We start from the raw sequence: 17,838 nt of genomic DNA on the forward strand, positions 1-17,838 counted from the left end.
TGTTATAAACCTATATTAGTTTCTTTCTTCTGTTGAACACAAAAGAAGATATTTTGATAAATGATAGTAAGTACACATTGACTTCCATAGTATTTGTTTTTCCTACTATAGAAGGCAATGGGTACCATCAACTGTGTGCTTACCATCATTTATCAAAATAAATTTGTTTTGCATTCAACAGAATAAAGAAACTTATACCAGTTTGAAACAACGTCTTAAATCACTTTTAACAGAATAGGTGGAGTTTGAGGGCAGGGGGGCACTGCCCCTCCAGTACAGAGCTAATAGAGTGTCAGAGAGATGACGTATTTTTGTCAGATTACATTACATGTTTTGTCCAATAAGTTAATTTTCACAGATGAAGACAATTTATGAATTTTGAAATCTAAATGCGTTTACTACAAATAAAAAAAAGACTTAAAAATTCATAAAAGTTATCTTTATCTGTGAAAATGATCAAAACGTGTCTTACGAGTCATAAACTTTTGTTAAACATCTTAATTTTTTTTACGATAATCCAAAAGTCTTTGGGAAAAATGAATGGTCTTTTTTGTGAGGGAAACAGTGTCCTGCTAACAAAAATACGTCATCCTTGTAGCACTCATATATTTTATTTTTCTAATCGTAATATTTTTAAGAGCACGGCAATTCACGGTTTTACATTTCCTTTGGTGTTTAAGTGTGTATTAGTACCAGTGTTGGGGAAAGCTACTTTTAAAAATATTGCATTAAAATATGAAGAGTTTTGTTGCAAAACGAGATAAATCCATTTTTTTACATTTTTGTCAAAACATGTTTATAATTATGTCATCATGTTATTATTTTGTTTTATGGTCCTACTTAGCTGTATTTTTTAAAGTTATGAAGGTTAAAATCAAAACAAACCAACTGCAGTTGAATTGATATTAATTGGAATGCACAACCAAAAAATTAGATTTCTGAAAAAAAAAACGGAGTTATCTTGTTTTGCAACGAAACTCTTCATATTAAGTTTCTCCCCAAAAAAGTAACTAATTGTGTTACTTAGTTACTTTTCATGGAAAGTAATGCTTACGTTACTTTTAAGTTACTTTTGCGTTACTTTTTCTTACTTTGCCTGTGGTTTTTTATGACTGAGAAGTTCTGCATTCAGAAATTGCATGTTTCCATTACAAAAATGTCAAGCTCTGGTCTGCCATCTCCATTTCTGACTGAAACTGTTTATGCATAGAGTGTGTAATTCTACGTTAATACATTCAGTTTAATGCAGTACATTAACTCTAATTAATTAAACTGAAAAGTAACTTGCATTACTTAAAAAAAAAGGAACTTAAATATTAATGTGTACATTTATAAAGTAATGCGTTACTTTACGTGTTACTTCAGAAAAGTAATATTATTATGTAATGCACGTTACTTGTAATGCGTTACCCACAACACTGATTAGTACATGCGAACGATATGCAAAAGGTACAAACCCCAAAGTAAACTATGACGCGGGTAAATCTCTTTTCTGGACTACAACAAACACATTGTAGGTAACCGTTTACTTCCGACCAATCACAACGTACAAAGTCGCTGGCCAATCAGGGACACAGAGCTTTTCAATTCCGTGCCTTTCAGGAAGAGAGTGAAATCTGGAGCTACAAAAATGTACGGTATGTGGAAAATAATGTGTTTTTGATCCATAAACCACAAACTAAATACACAAAATGACATTGTTTTTAGCAATGAAATAGGTGCTCTTTAATGGGTAGACTGATTTAATTCATTTAAACCATATTTAAAAACCTCTCGCTAATCTTAAGTTTTGCAGTACCCTTGTTGACCGGTAGGTGCCCCCAAACGCGAAACTCCGCTATCAAGCTCATAAAATAAATTCTGCATAAACAAGTTGACAGTAAAATATATGTACATGTCTTAACTGAGCAATTTTCATTGAAATGTCAGCATTTGTTTCATGCATATTTCCAATACGTTTTATTTTATTTTTGGCTCGTAACTTTGTGAAACCACTAGCCACTGTGGCTGCTGAGCAAACCCCAAGCCCTGGTGGTGAGACCATACATTTATCGAGTTTCTGCACTTTTTAACTAGTGTGTTTACAACAAAAGCGAAGCACCTCCTCTTCATCTTCACTTCCTACTCGACATTTTATCTGCTCCTGTCAGAAATCAACAGCAACATCTGACAGAAATCCGATCATGTTTTGGTTTATTATAAGTGCCGTTTTACTTTTGTTTACTTTAAGATACCGCTATCCGTATTTCTTCAAAGACCTCCAGTCAATCTATCGGATATTTCTTATAGGATATCCTATATCAAAAATCAGGAACTCAAAACCTTTCTATACGTTAGTGGACCGATTTCTGGAGCATGTACACAAACACCCGGACAAAGTTTTTATTCGGTTTGGTGATGACACGCACTCGTATGAGGAGACCGATAAACGGAGTAACCGAATCGCAAGGAGTTTGTTAACTCATGCAGATCTTCACGAAGGAGATACGGTTGCTCTTCTGATGGGAAATGAACCCATGTATATGTGGATCTGGTTGGCTTTGATGAAGATCGGTTGTTCTGCTGCTCTTCTGAATTATAACATCAGATCCAAATCACTGCTGCATTGTTTCTCCTGCAGCGGAGCCAAAGTCTTGATCGCATCTGCAGGTACTTCTTCTTCTTATCCCTCAAGATAAAAAAAACAACAGAAACCATGACGTTCTGATGGATTTAATGATTTTAATGCGAGTTGCATTGGTTTTAATGGAAACTAATGATCTTTACTGGCAGTGTTGGGTTCTGCTGTAGATTGGAATCAGAGCACCAAAAATCCTATAATGGTAACAACTGATGGTTCATAATACTTGTAATGGAAACCATTGCAATAAGCTCTTATTGGTCAAATGTAATCAGTGACCACAGTAACAGTACCAGACCCTAATGAAAAATTCAGCCAAGCTGCTTTGAGATGGTCCTCCCAGCCTAGAAAAGCTGGATTTTTCAGTAGGAGATTAATTCAGCGTATGTGCAACTGTTTATCGTGTCTTAACTTTTGGTAACTTTGGTCATTTTGGTATCTCTTGGCCTGGACATGGTAAACAAACCGGTTGATAAAAGTCAATACAAAGTCTAATAGTTTCTTTTACAATCAAACACAACATGAACCGTTACAAAATAACTTTCTGTAGTGTGGTTTAGGACTTATTTCCGTGGGAATATCTGTCAAATAAGATCCCACCAGTAGAACCCAACACCTTACCAGTAGAGACTTATCAAGACCATTATAAAACTCCCATTATGACCATTAAATCTCAGTTTTATGTTGTTTATTTTAGCAGGGAAGTCATTAGATAATCCATATAGTTGGGTAATACACACACTACCAGTCTAGACAAGTTTAGACATTCCTGCTCATCTTAATTTTAGCAACCCTTTGCCTAAATTACACTTTCTGACCGGGACGTAAAGATGAATCAACACTTGGTTGCTTTTCTTACTGGTCCACACCATGCACTCCAGTTAAAAATAAACTTGGTAACACATTTTTTTATGTGTCAAATGTGACCCTGCCTGTGAAATCCAGGGTAAAGATTAGCGGCATCAAAGTTTGATTTACATTGATTTCAACCTTTGACATGATCTTACTGAGTCAATACCCTGATGAAAAAAACAATAAAACCATTACAGAAAATTCTAATGGTTTACATTAAAATACCAATAGGAACCATTAGCTTTTACCATTAAAACCACTTCACTGTGTTTTGGGCCATATTCCATTAACCAATACATAGAACCAACAGAACCAATACATACCATTAGAGATCAACAAAAACCAATACACTGTAGTGTGGTTTTGGGCCATATTCTATTAGAACCAATAAAATTTCCAATAAAACCAATAAAACCATTAGAATTTTCTGTAATGGTTTTATTGTTTTTTTCAGCAGGGTATTAAAGGAAAACACCACAGTTTTTCAACATTTTACGATGCTCCTACCTCAACTTAGACAAGTTAATACATACCTATATTTTTTCAATGCATGCACTTAATCTTTGTACAGCGTGTCCTGAATGTGTTAGCATTTAGCCTAGCCCCATTCATTCCTTAGGATCCAAACAGGGATGAATTTGGAAGACACCAAGCACTTCCATGTTTTCTTTATTTAAAGACTTCTACATGAGTAGTTACACGAGTAAGTATGGTGGCACAAAATAGAAGTTGGAGATTTTTTTAAGGGGATAAAAAATGAGAACTATGTTGTATGGCGGAAGAGCACTTAGTTTGCAGTACTTCACACATCGCAGTAATATTGACACAAGTTGTAGCAACAGGGGAAGTAGTCTGGGGTGATGATGTTGCTGCGTGCTGAGGTCGAAGTGCTGCAAACTAAGCGCTCTTCCGCCATAAAATATAGTTCTCATTTTTTTTGCCACAAGAATTTCTGCTTTCCAAAAATATGTGACATGTTTAGCTTTTTGTTTTTGAGTTGTTGTATTTGATGAAGTTTTCTGTAAAACTTCTATATAAAAACTTCTACTATAATGTAGTGTCCCTTCCACAGTTCACTGTCATTTTAGGGGTTAAAATGCATCTACCAAATGCATAAAGTACAGAGTGACAAAATTTGTTGAATATGCAAAATGTAAAACTGACAAACAAATGAGCTTTGACTTAGCATGAAATGGTAGAGCAGTAGAGTTTGTACATTATATATATATATATATATATATATATATATATATATATATACATATATATATATATATATATATATATATATATATACATATATATATATATATACATATATATATATATATATATATATATATATATATATATACATATATATATATATATACATATATATATATATACATATATATATATATATATATATATATACATATATATATATATATACATATATATGTATATATATACATATATATGTATATATATACATATATATGTATATATACATATATATATATATATATACATATATATATATATATACATATATATATATATATACATATATATATATATATATATATATATACATATATATATATATATATACATATATATATACTGTGTAGGCAATACCAACATTATTAATGTGACTTTGCAGTCAGAACATGTAATATAATTTCTAAGAGAATGCATTTACTACTAATACAGTATATTGAACCATCTATTTATATTTTCATAAACCCCTGATGATAAAGTCCTGTCTATATATTCATGTTTTCTGTTTTAGATGAGGGAAACATGCATGCATTATGAATGTGACAAAAAAGGGACACGTTTTTAGGAGACAACATACTGAGCTGGAATTCTGTGAATTAAAATGCACAAAACAGAAGCAATAATACCCAACAACTGGAGAAGGCTCTTCAAAGAACATTTCATTTTTATTTATTTTAACTTTTATTTGCGCATTTATGATGAAGAAACATCATTATGGACTGACAATTCTGAAATTTGCCCACACTTAAAGTCCCCATGAAACGGAAGTAGCAATATACTTTATGCCCAGCTGCACTACTTCCTGAACTTCAGCCAGCTCCTTGTTTCCTGTCTGCCATTATTGGACAAACTGATTCCAAAACAAATTAGAGTTTTTCATTTCAATTTTATTGCGACTGTAAAGGTGCAATCAGGGAGTTTTAGCGGCACTACTGTGAAATTCAACTAAGGTCAACCGTCCTATTCGAAACGCATAGTAAAGCTATGGTAGCCGCCACAGGACAAACATGTCACTACGACAACGTAGTGACAAAACACACTCTTTAAACAATTTGTCCATTTATGGCTAATGTAAAAACATTGCGATGACTTTCATATAAGGAGACCCGTGGTGTATGTAGATAAAAACGGCTCATTCTAAGGTAATAAAAAAATACAGTTCATTATGTAAGGTCTTTTTACACCACTGATGATATAGTTATGTATATGAAATTTCATTTCTGTAGAAAAAAATAAAAAAGTGCTATTTAAACCACCAAATATCGACATCTAAGACATCAGTATGGTTAAAAACTTTACTTTTCATGATAAGGTTAACGTTTGCATGGAATTGTCCATATGCATTCACTGTCTGACAAAGACGTGAGACATATATTTTCTTGCAGAACTGCAGGACGCTGTTGAAGAAGTACTGCCCACACTTCGAGAGAAAGAAGTCACTGTCTATATACTGACTGACAGTGTTAACTGTGACGGGATTCAGAGTTTTAATGACAAAATCAACCGTGCGTCAGATGAGCCCATTCCTGCAGACCTGAGAGCAAACGTCACCTCAAGGAGCGTTGCTGTGTACATCTACACGTCAGGCACGACAGGTACTGGATTCAGTGATAAAATGGCTAAAGGGTAGCATGAGAAATATATCAAATAATCTGCCTAAAAACTATTTCGTAAATTACAAAGATATTGAATTCAATGTATTCGGTCCACTGCAGGCCTTCCAAAGGCAGGCTTGATAACTCATCAGAGGTTATGGGGAATAGCCTACTTCCAGTTACTTTGTGGAACGACTTCTGAAGATGTTGTGTACATCAACCTTCCCCTATATCACAGCGCTGCATTTGGTGTTGGATTCACAGGATGTATTGAGAGAGGTACGTAACAGATGTAACATCGTCATTTAGGTCTGCTCAGTTAGATGAAAAAATAATAATCCAGATTATTTTGGTAGAAATCATATTCCCAATTATTTTGGTAGAAATCATATTCCCAATTATTTTGGTAAAAATCATAATCCCGGTTATTTTGGTGAAAATCATGTACCGGATTATTTTGTTAGAAATCATATTTCCGATTATTTAGGTAAAAAATTATAATCCCGATTATTTTGGTAAAAAAAATCATATTCCTGATTGTTTTGGTGGAAATCATATTCCCAATTATTTTGGTAAAAATCATATTCCCAATTATTTTGGTAAAAATCATATTCACGATTATTTTGTTAAAAAAATCATAATCCCGATTATTTTTTTGTAAAAATTAAAATCCCGATTACTTTGGTAAAAAAAATCTTAATTTCGATCATTATTATTTTTTTAACCTTAATCCCAATTATTTTGGTAAAAATCACAATCCTGGTTATTTTAGTAAAAATCATATTCCAGATTATTTTGGTAGAAATCATATTTCCGATTATTTTGGTAAAAAATTATAATCCCAATTATTTTGGTAGAAATAATAATCCAGATTATTTTGGTAGAAATAATAATCCAGATTATTTTGGTAGAAATAATAATCCAGATTATTTTGGTAGAAATAATCAAATTATTTTGGTAGAAATCATATTCCCGATTATTTTGGTAAAAAAATTATAATCCCAATTATTTTTTTTTTATCTTAATCCCGATTATTAAAAAAACATAATCCCGAGTATTTTGGTAAAAATCATTATCCCGGTTATTTTGGTAAAAACCATAATCCCGGTTATTTTGGTAAAAATCATATTCCAGATTATTTTGGTAGAAATCATATTCCAGATTATTTTGGTAAAAAAATTATAATCCCAATTATTTTGGTAAAAATCATAATCCCGGTTATTATTTTTATTTATTTTTTAAAATCATAATCCCGATTTTTTTTTTCTTAAATCATAATCCCGATTATTAAAAAAACATAATCCCGAGTATTTTGGTAAAAATCATACTCCCAATTATTATTATTATTCTTTTTTTTTGTAAAAATCTTAATCCCGATTATTTTGGTAAAAATCATATTCCCGATTATTATTATTATTATTATTATTTTGTAAAAATCTTAATCCTGATTATTTTGTTAAAAATCATGTTCCCTATTATTTTGGTAAAAATCCTGATTATTTTGGCGCCACAATGCAGTTGATTATATTTTAAACATTTCACAGCCCTCTCATCATTGGTAAAATGCCACCTTTGTCAAAAATTAGATAATGATATTAAATGAATGCTCTCTGTACATATTATACATTCATTAAATACTTAATCCTGGCCTCGGGCCATTCAGAAATACAGCTTTGTTGGCAGAATCCACTAAACGCCATTAGGTCAAATGTGAAACGGCCATGGATCACATTCAAACTTACATCCCTTGTGAGTACTTGGACCTGTTTACAACCCGAATGTGGCAGTGGCATGCATCACAGCCCCCCCCCCAAATGTGTGGCTCAGTTTCTTTATTTTTACATTTTGACTTTCATCACTTGTTATGTTTCTCATTGCATCCTTAGTGGTTTTGCAACAGTTTACTGTCTTGCCCAAAGAAGTGGATTTTTTTAGAAGTAAAGTTTTTGGGAAAAAAAACTTGCATGCACTTATTTTGCAAATACATTTGCGCAATACCAATGAAATGACATTTGTAAAATAAAAAGGGATTTAAATTACTGACTATCAAGAACCCTTTCACATTGCCATTCAAGAGAAATTACTGAACCTACACTACAAAAAATGATTTTCAGGAAAAATTTCTTAGTATTTTTGTCTTGTTTTCTTAAATTAAGATGCTTTTTCTTGATGAGCAAAACGACCCAAGTAAATAAATCTAGTTTTTAGACCAAAAATATCAAATTTAAGTGATTTTGTGCATGGACCAAGCAAAAAAATGTGCCAATGGAGTAAGCTAATTTTTCTTGAATTTAGTGTTTAAGAAAAATTTTCAAGATTTTTTTGCTTACCTCATTGGCAGATTTTTTTGCTTGTTTTATGAACAAAATCACTTAAATTTAATATTTTCTTAGGGTCGTTTTGCTAAACAAGAAAAAGCATCCTAATTTAAGAATTTTTAGATATTTTTACTGAAAACAAGGTATAAATTTGAAGACATTTTTTCTTAAATCATTTTTTGCAGTGTAAAGCTTGATAAAAATGCTGATGTATCTGAATTCCACATATATTCCATAATTTTCCAATATTTTGTCTTAAAGGCACTTTTGTTTTGTTTAGGATCTACTATTGTTTTGAGGAGAAAGTTTTCTTCCTCTCAGTTTTGGGATGACTGCAGGAAATACAATATAACAGTGATCCAGTACATTGGAGAAACAATGCGTTACCTCTGCAATACACCAAAGGTATTCATACTTTACTTTAATTTGTATTTTATGACACCACATACACATTTCAGTATCTTATGGTTTTACTGTTGTACAGACAATATGAATTATGTATTATCTTATCATCTTCTTTGCCCTTTAAAGCGCTGTAGCGATCAAGTACACAATGTTAGAATGGCTATTGGGAACGGGATGAGGGCAGATGTTTGGAGGATATTTTTGAGCAGATTCGGTCAGATCGACATCAAAGAATTTTACGGTGCGACTGAGGGGAACATCGGTTTCGTAAACAACGGTGGAAAAATTGGGTCAGTCGGGAGAGTGAACGTTGTTCACAAGAAATTGTATAAGTATAACAAACATTAATTAAGTAATCAGTGTTGAGTAGTGTTAAAGGAATAGTTCACCCAAAAATCTAAATAAGCCCATTTCCTCTTTCTTTCCAACACGCTTTCCAAATGTTTTCAACTGGCTGCATTGCACCACATGCACATCGCAACTGCGTTGCACTCTATTTGAGCACGCTTGTCGCATGTCAAAATTAAAATAACTTATGTGCGCTAACAAAAGACCTAAATGTAAACCGCCCCTTAAGGGGATCGCACACCGGCCGAGCAACTCAGCGCAGCGCCGCGTCGCGCCTAGGAGAACTCAGAGGTATTGTAAACTGGAAGTGCACATTAAATAGCGCGAGCTTCGTCAGATAGCGTCTACTTCAAAATGTAAAATATACGTTAGCAGCCAATGTTAATCATTAATGATGTGGGACAAATATGATGTTATTTAATGTTAAACTATGTGAGTGGCGCTGTGTGGCGCGACAGGGATTTGAGCAACTTTCTGAGTCACAGCCGGGCGGTGCGGACATGCGCCACCTGGCGGTGCCGGTGTGCGTACACTTATAAAACAATGTGTCCGATTTTTTTTAGAACGACGCGGCGCTGAGCTGCGCGGCCGGTGTACGATCCCCTTTAGAGTTATATAAATATGCTAGCTCTTCAAACTTTGTTATGGTATTGAACATGTTTAAAGCCCATCCATCATGAAATGCTTGGTTAATGTTTTCTGAAGCATTTGTGAGGGAAACATTTCATATTTTGGGCTTATTTGGACATCACATTTAAATATAAGTAACACCTTAAGTATAAGTTAAGTTCAACATTGTTACGATCATTGGTTCTTATGAATCTCATAACTGCACTTTTTGTCACAACGCATATGATGACAAGTCAGCAGAACCAACTGGTACCTGGGTTTTCATTAAAATTTGAAGCAAATTTTTCCAAAATTCTTAAAGAAAGAAAAACAAACAAATGCGTCAATGCTTTCCATCAAGTTGATCGAGCAAAATGATGGTGATATTGGTAACCAAGTAACCAACAGTAAATAAAACAAGTTACGATTTGGCAAGTTATAAATTTACTAGCTGTTCAGCTTATATTTGCCAATTTGAATGTTGTGCACAGAAGAAGGAATGCAGAATTTTTGATGTAGGCACTAGCAGCAAGGGCATTGCAACGACGTCTAGCCCCATATATGGTAAAGACAACGTCAGTTGATACAGCTAGACGATCAGTCACGTGGGTTTAATGTTCGAATGTCAGAATTTATTCATCAAATGCGTTTCCATGTCCCATTATTCACATTTAATCTTTATCGTATAATTTAAAACCACCTCAAGCAAGCGTAAAAACTTTTTTGCGTATGAAGGGATTTTCATTTGAAATTTGGGGTTTCCATCACTCGTTTCTCATGTGATACTTCAAAATCTGCATTTAGTCATGATGATGAAGGAAACCCAGCTACTGACTTGGTGGCTAGGGCTGTCACAGTGATTAAATAATCGTCTCATCGCGATTGTTTGACCTCATTGCGATGATTTCAGATCACCGCAATGATTACATTTCTCTCTAAAAAACACAGGAGGAGCTGCAGCGCCTGTATAAATGAGACAGTATCTAATGGCGCTCCTTGACTGACAGTGTAACATACATTGCAAAGCCATTAAAGGACAAGTTCGATATTTTACACTTAAATTCTCGGGGCAGCCGCATATGTCGAAATTTCAGTCAAAAACTTTCTATTTCATCATAAACAATCTGAAAACAGGGCTTTAAGTGTAAAATACCGAACTTGTCCTTTAAATAAAATGGATAAAATGCATTTAAAGAAATGCTGCAAAACTTCTATAAGCATTATGAATTGCGAGTAAAACATACATTTCCAAAACAGCAATTTTAAATTTTCAGTTTTTGAAAAGATATATTCATTAAATAATAACTTTTAAATATGTGTTATGTGTATTAATATTTACTATAGGTAAACCTTGCAAAAGATTTAATTTAAATAATCACAAAAATTGTGAAAATTATTTCATGAACAAACAAAAAAATCTATAAGAATTAAATGTAAAAGCTCTAAAACAGGCAATTAATCGTCATAACCGTCACAATGTATTAGACAATTAACCGTAAGCCATAATCTCACAGCCCTAGTGATGGCTTTAACTCTTTCCCCGCCATTGACGAGTTAATTAAGAGAAAACATTTGCATTAAAACGTGTTCCTGAAGAATTTTTATGTTAATCTGCAAAACCGCGATTATCCACTAGATCCACTTACCCAAGTTATGAAAAAATGAATCCAAACATTATTTACTAATTTAAACTCTGTGTATGTTTTGATAATTGTTCTGAATCTGATCTCTAACAAAATTCCTTCACATAAAATGCATTTATAACAGCTTTTTGCTCTCTCTCTCTATATATATATTTTTTTTCCTCATTTGATCATTTTTTTTTAAATACCCATATTTAAAAGTTTAAAAGCAGAGATAAAACTAAAATGAAGAGTTTCGTTGCAAAACGAGATAACCACCGTTTTTTTATTGTTCAGAAATCGCGTTTTTTGGTTGTGCATTCCAATTCATTTAAATGCAACTGCAGTTGGTTTGTTTTGATTTAAACCTTCAAAAATTAAAAAATACAGCTAAGTAGCACCATAAAACAATATAATAACTTGATAACATAATAATAAACATGTTTTGACAAAAATGTTAAAAAATGGATTTATCTTGTTTTGCAACGAAACTCTTCAAATATAGAAAGGATGAAACGTTTTTTTTCCCCGCTGTGTTTGTTTATTGTTTGTTTGAAAGCAGGGTTTGTTCTTTCATATAATATATATTTAGAAGAACATTTTCCTGGAAGGCATTTTGTAAAACTTGTGAAAATCACAAAAAATGCTGCCGGGGAACTTTTCAAAAAATGGCTGGTGGGGGATGAGTTTAAATCATACACAACTTACACTGTTGTACATTTTTGGGTGAACTATTCCTTTAAGGTTAAAACATGAGATTTAAATTCACAAAAAGTCATTGAAGAGTCACAGTTCATGTTTTGTAATGTTGTTTCAGAAATTGTCCCCTTACAACATGATTAAGTTTGATCAGGAGCGAGAGGAACCTGTAAGGAATGCTGATGGATTTTGCATGGAGGCTGCCAAAGGCAGGTCATATTGTTTACTTCACTTCAACCTTTTTAGTCATAAATAACAGAGATATGTATGTATCTGTGTTTTAAAATGCAGGTGAGACAGGTCTGCTGGTGTCAAGGATCACCCTAAGGACTCCTTTTGCTGGATATGCCGGAGATAAGATGCAGACAGAAAAGAAGAAACTGTACGATGTGTTTGAGAAGGGAGATGTTTACTACAACTCTGGTGATCTGTTCAGGATAGACCACGATAACTTCATCTACTTTCAGGATCGGGTGGGAGACACTTTTAGGTGAACATTCCTAAAAGAATTCCAGTGAGAGCGAATTATTTAAAAAAAAACATGTTTCATTGAAATTAAATGATTTCTTTCTATATGTTCAGGTGGAAAGGGGAAAATGTGTCCACAAATGAAGTGGCAGATATTCTCTCAATGGTAACATGCATCGACCAGGCAAACGTATACGGTGTTACAGTTCCAGGTGAAATGCTACATTATACTTTCGAAGCACAAACTAATCGATATATACTCGGCTGACACTAATCTTTTATTTACTTTTGAAGGGCATGAGGGGAGGACAGGAATGGCTGCCATCAAATTAAAGGAAGATCAAGAGTTCGATAGCGAAGGACTTTTTTGTCACGTGATCACTTACCTTCCTTCTTACGCAAGACCACGTTTCATACGGATCAAGGTGACGTTATTAGGTTTATACTAGAAAAAAGTTTAACCGCGAATAATCGCATACAAAATAAAAGTTTGTTTTTGCATAAAATATGTATGTGCACTGTGTGTAATTATTTTGTATATATAAATACACACACACATGCTTGTATGTTTTTACATGTGTTTAAATAAAAAAATATATACATACATGCATAACAATTTTTTATATATATATAAATATGATATATTATATATATTATATATCAAAATCTAAATAAATCTAAATAAATAAATAAATAAACATATACATATACATATGTTATGCATGTATGTATTTTTTTAATCTATATATACTATTTAATGTATCTAAATAAATCTAAATAAATAAATAAATAAACATATACATATACATATACATATACATATGTTATGCATGTATGTATTTTTTTTAATCTATATATACTATTTAATGTATCTAAATAAATCTAAATAAATAAATAAATAAATAAATAAACAAACATATACATATACATATACATATATATATTTTATGCATGTATGTATATTTTTTTAATCTATATATACTATTTAATGTTATGCATGTATGTATATATTTTTTTATCTGTATATAATATAAAATCTATCAAAATCTATCTATCTATCTATCTATCTATCTATCTATCTATCTATCTATCTATTTATTTATTTATTTATTTAGATTTTTATATATTTTATATTATATTATATATATATATATATATATATATATATATATATATATATATATATATATATATATATATATATATATATATATATATATATATATATATATCTATATATATATATATATATATATATATATATACATACATGCATAACATTTTCTTAAGTGTATACATGTATGTGTGTATTTATATATGCAGCGTGCACACACATATATTATGCAGAAACGAATTTTTATTTTGTATGCGATTAATTGGGTTAATCTTTTGACAGCCCTACTTTATATGTGCAATAATGTCATATTAAATCTTAATATTTGTGTAAACAATTTTTTTTATTGCAGAATGACTTGGATGTTACTGGCACCTACAAACATATTAAAGTAAAGCTAGTAGAGGAGAGCTTCGATCCTGCGCTGATCAAAGACCCTTTATTTATATTAGATGAGACTGTGAAAAACTACACACCTCTGACACAGGAGATATACGAGTCTGTTATGCAGGGTGACTTCAGATTGTGACAAGCAAGCTTTAATAAATTGTGGTATAGACTCGTGAAACTAAATGGTGCTGTCCAGGTATCACATATTGTTATAATGTACACAAAGGAAATTTGTATGTAATTGTTTGTAATGTTGAAAAAAATTACAAAAATGTTGGAAACATTTCAGAAATATTTTGTTTTTGCAGTGCAATACTTTTAAACCGCATGTCTTTTGTGAATGACGTAATGGTCAGTCTTTTAAAGATGCTGGTACACTTTCTCTTAATGGCCTGTGGTCTGCAGACACTGTGGTCTGTGGTGGTCACACCGTTTCGCAAGTGTTTGCTGTAAAATGATTGGTTTCAGTAGAAACCCTCCTACTCGCTCATGTCTCAAAGGTTGTATTGGAGGATAAGGGTTGCCAAATTGTGAAGAAATGTTCAACTTTGCACAACCACAACTTTAATATACTTAAAATTCAATACTTGTTGTTGTGTTCAAATATATTTTATTGGTATGATTGTTAAAAATGTATCCTACAGTATTGCCGAAGTGTATTAAAAATGAAAGTAAATAAATAAATAAAATATACATACAAGTGTATAATAAAAATACAATCAATTTAATTATATACTGTAGCAATGTATTTAATTATATAAATAATTAATATTTTCACTTAAAGCTACAATGTGTAATTTTTTATTTCAAAATATCAAAAAACAATAGCACAATGTTATATATTTGTGCACTGTATATTTAAACAGATAAATTCACAATTTATTTGGTTTCTGCTTTTACTGTGGTAGAAATCATAGGTGCGTTTGACTTTATCCGGAGTGCGCAGACCAATCACATTATCACATTAAAACATTGCGAGAATAATTCAAAAGCAGTACTGCTGCCGCTCTTGTGATACTTTGATGTCATACGCTGATCAATCTGCACAGTTGTGTAGTGCTTGAAGCAAATTGCACTTCACTCTGTTATTGTTACTATCAAAACACACTGTCAGTTTGTGTTATGATGGTTATAAAACTTTATTTCATTACCTCTTCAATAAACATCATTTTTGAGTCTTGTTGGATTGGGCATTGCAAACAGTGGAGGTAAAGATTACAACTATTGTTTTCTCATTCGCTCCTTCTTCTTTACACCTTGTTATTGTTGTGCCATCTCTAGTTGCGAAAAGTAAATATTGTGCCTTTAATAATGTTTCATATAATAACTTTTTGGAAGCCGAGAGAGGCCGTGCACTATTATTATTTTTGCTTGCTTGTTTTCTCATGATCGAGATAACAAAAGTTTTTTTCTCGTTATCCTGACATGATAATCCAAATGTCATAATGTAAATTACTGTCCATAATATTTAGTGTATTTTGAAGTGAAGTTTGGGGTCTTCACCTTTACCAGAAATGTAGCTAATAGCTAAGTTGGACGGCTGATGTTTGTGAATAGGGAGCATCCCTAAAGTAATAATGCACGTTTTTATCTAACTTAAATAGTATTTAACCGTTTTAATTTGAATAAATATCACAAATCTAAAAAGTGTGCATTATAGCTGACAACCACATGAAGACCAACGTGATCTCATGGAAATCCGTCATATAGTAACGGAAAATTTGATCACTTTATCCGTGTCCATTTCACAGAATTCAGCTTTTTTCCGTGACGGGAGCACGGATGGCTTTTCCGTGTCACTCCCACGGAGTTCTCGTGTCATTTTATGCATTGTTTTCTCATTATTTTTTCCTATTTTCAAATCATTGTCGCTTGGGGTTAGATTTGGGGTTTGGATTAGGATGTACTTGTATGTATTGGTTTCTACATGTTTTTCTTTTGCTTTTAAAAACTATTCTCACCTGGAGTTGAGGTTAGAGTTGGGGTTTGGGTTAGGATGTCTAAATATGTAACAGAAAGTGATTCTAACCCCAACCCCAAGCGACAATGGTAAGAAAATAGGGAAAAACTATGAAAAAGCAATACATAAAATTACACGAGAAATCCGTGGGAGTGACATGGAAAAGAAATCTGTGATCCCGTCACTAAAAAAACTGAATTCCGTGACATGGACACAGATAAATTTATCAAATTTTCCCTGACAATAACATGTATTTTTGTGAGATCAGGTTGAAAAGTGATCCCGCTGAAAAGTGATCCCCCCGCCCTCTCCATGCAAACAAATAGGACTCAGCTCAAAATAAAAATTATTAAAATTTACAATAAAATTTTCAGAAAGATGGTTTTGGTCTTTTAAGGAAGTTGTTATCACACAATATATGGTAAATTGTTAATTTTTGTGATAAGTTTAATTTTAGCTAGTAATTTGATGCTTTAGAAACGGGGCATGTTATGATTGGAGTGGTTGAATTGGGCGTTTGGCATTTGGGCGGAAGGTTGATACTGCGCCTCCGCCTTTTGCTCCACGGACAATTCCTTCTACGCATGCTCTGGCTCCAAACTGACGTTTCTACGTAACATGGCAGCGCCCATGGTCGGACATTTTTGGCTTAAATTCATTACAATGGAAGGAAGCGACGTTGTGTCGTCTATCCTTTTTTTACAGTCTATAATTTAAATGCTGTTAAAAGTAGAAATGTGTTTATGGAAAAACTTTACAGACGGTCCCTAAGTTCACCACGATCAAATTGTCCATTACTGACAAATCTATTTCAGCTTGAGCAAAATATGCTTTACCGTCAAGTACAAGCTTTAATCACTTCACAAGAATACAACTTTTGCGAGATTGCGAGAAAACAAGCAAGCAAAAAAGCATAAAAATAATACCTGCACAGCAAAAATTTATTTTTAAGAAAAATAAATGTTAGTATTTTTGTCTTGTTTTCAGTAAAAATATCTAAAAATTCTTAAATTAAGATGAGCAAAACGTCCCAAGAAAATAAGTCTAGTTTTTAGACCAAAGATATCAGATTTAAGTGATTTTGTGCATAAAACACAAAATTCAAGAAAAATTCGCTTACCCCATTGGCAGATTTTTTTTGCTCGTTTTATTTACCAAATCACTTAAATTTGATATTTTTTGTCTAGGAGCTGGACTTGTTTTCTTGGGTCATTTTGCTCATCAAGGTAAAGCATCTTGATTTAAGAGTTTTTGGATGTTTTTGCTGGAAACAAGACGGAGGTGCTAAGATTTATTTTTCTTGAAAATCAATTTTTGCTGTGTGACCTCTCTCGTTTTCTGTATTTAGTCACAATATTGTAATGCTAATATTTAACATTGTAATGCCCTGCTTTTAAAATATGTAGCCTACATTTTAAAGCAGCACTGGTTGCAATTTCACATTAAAAAGCGACCAAAGATTTAGCTAGCAGTTTTTCTAATCATTACAAATCATATTTATTTCTATTATTAGGCTTTCACAATTTTGCATTGTGACAAAACACAGCAAATGCGTTTTTGCACAAACAGCAG

General features: G+C 32.4%; 1 protein-coding gene across 1 annotated transcript; it reads left to right on the forward strand.

The window, feature by feature from the left end:
• The first annotated feature begins 2,095 nt into the window (after window positions 1–2,095).
• On the forward strand, window positions 2,096–15,039 carry slc27a2b (solute carrier family 27 member 2b). Its single transcript, XM_073868831.1, has 10 exons — window positions 2,096–2,649; window positions 6,124–6,333; window positions 6,454–6,612; window positions 8,932–9,056; window positions 9,183–9,375; window positions 12,451–12,543; window positions 12,626–12,824; window positions 12,917–13,014; window positions 13,097–13,227; window positions 14,269–15,039. Exons 1-10 carry the CDS (start codon window positions 2,184–2,186, stop codon window positions 14,443–14,445), a joined length of 1,851 nt encoding a protein of 616 aa, XP_073724932.1. The 5' UTR covers window positions 2,096–2,183; the 3' UTR covers window positions 14,446–15,039.
• The last annotated feature ends 2,799 nt before the right edge of the window (window positions 15,040–17,838 follow it).

Source organism: Misgurnus anguillicaudatus, chromosome 6 (genome assembly GCF_027580225.2).
Source record: "Misgurnus anguillicaudatus chromosome 6, ASM2758022v2, whole genome shotgun sequence".
NCBI classification, from domain to species: domain Eukaryota; kingdom Metazoa; phylum Chordata; class Actinopteri; order Cypriniformes; family Cobitidae; genus Misgurnus; species Misgurnus anguillicaudatus.

Excerpts from the sequence above, each read along its gene's own strand:
- slc27a2b (XM_073868831.1), top strand. The coding sequence starts at position 2,184 with ATGTTTTGGTTTATTATAAGTGCCGTTTTACTTTTGTTTACTTTAAGA. Across the intron at positions 6,613-8,931 it reads CACAGGATGTATTGAGAGAG|GATCTACTATTGTTTTGAGG; the intron begins GTACGTAACAGA and ends TGTTTTGTTTAG. Across the intron at positions 9,057-9,182 it reads ACCTCTGCAATACACCAAAG|CGCTGTAGCGATCAAGTACA; the intron begins GTATTCATACTT and ends TGCCCTTTAAAG.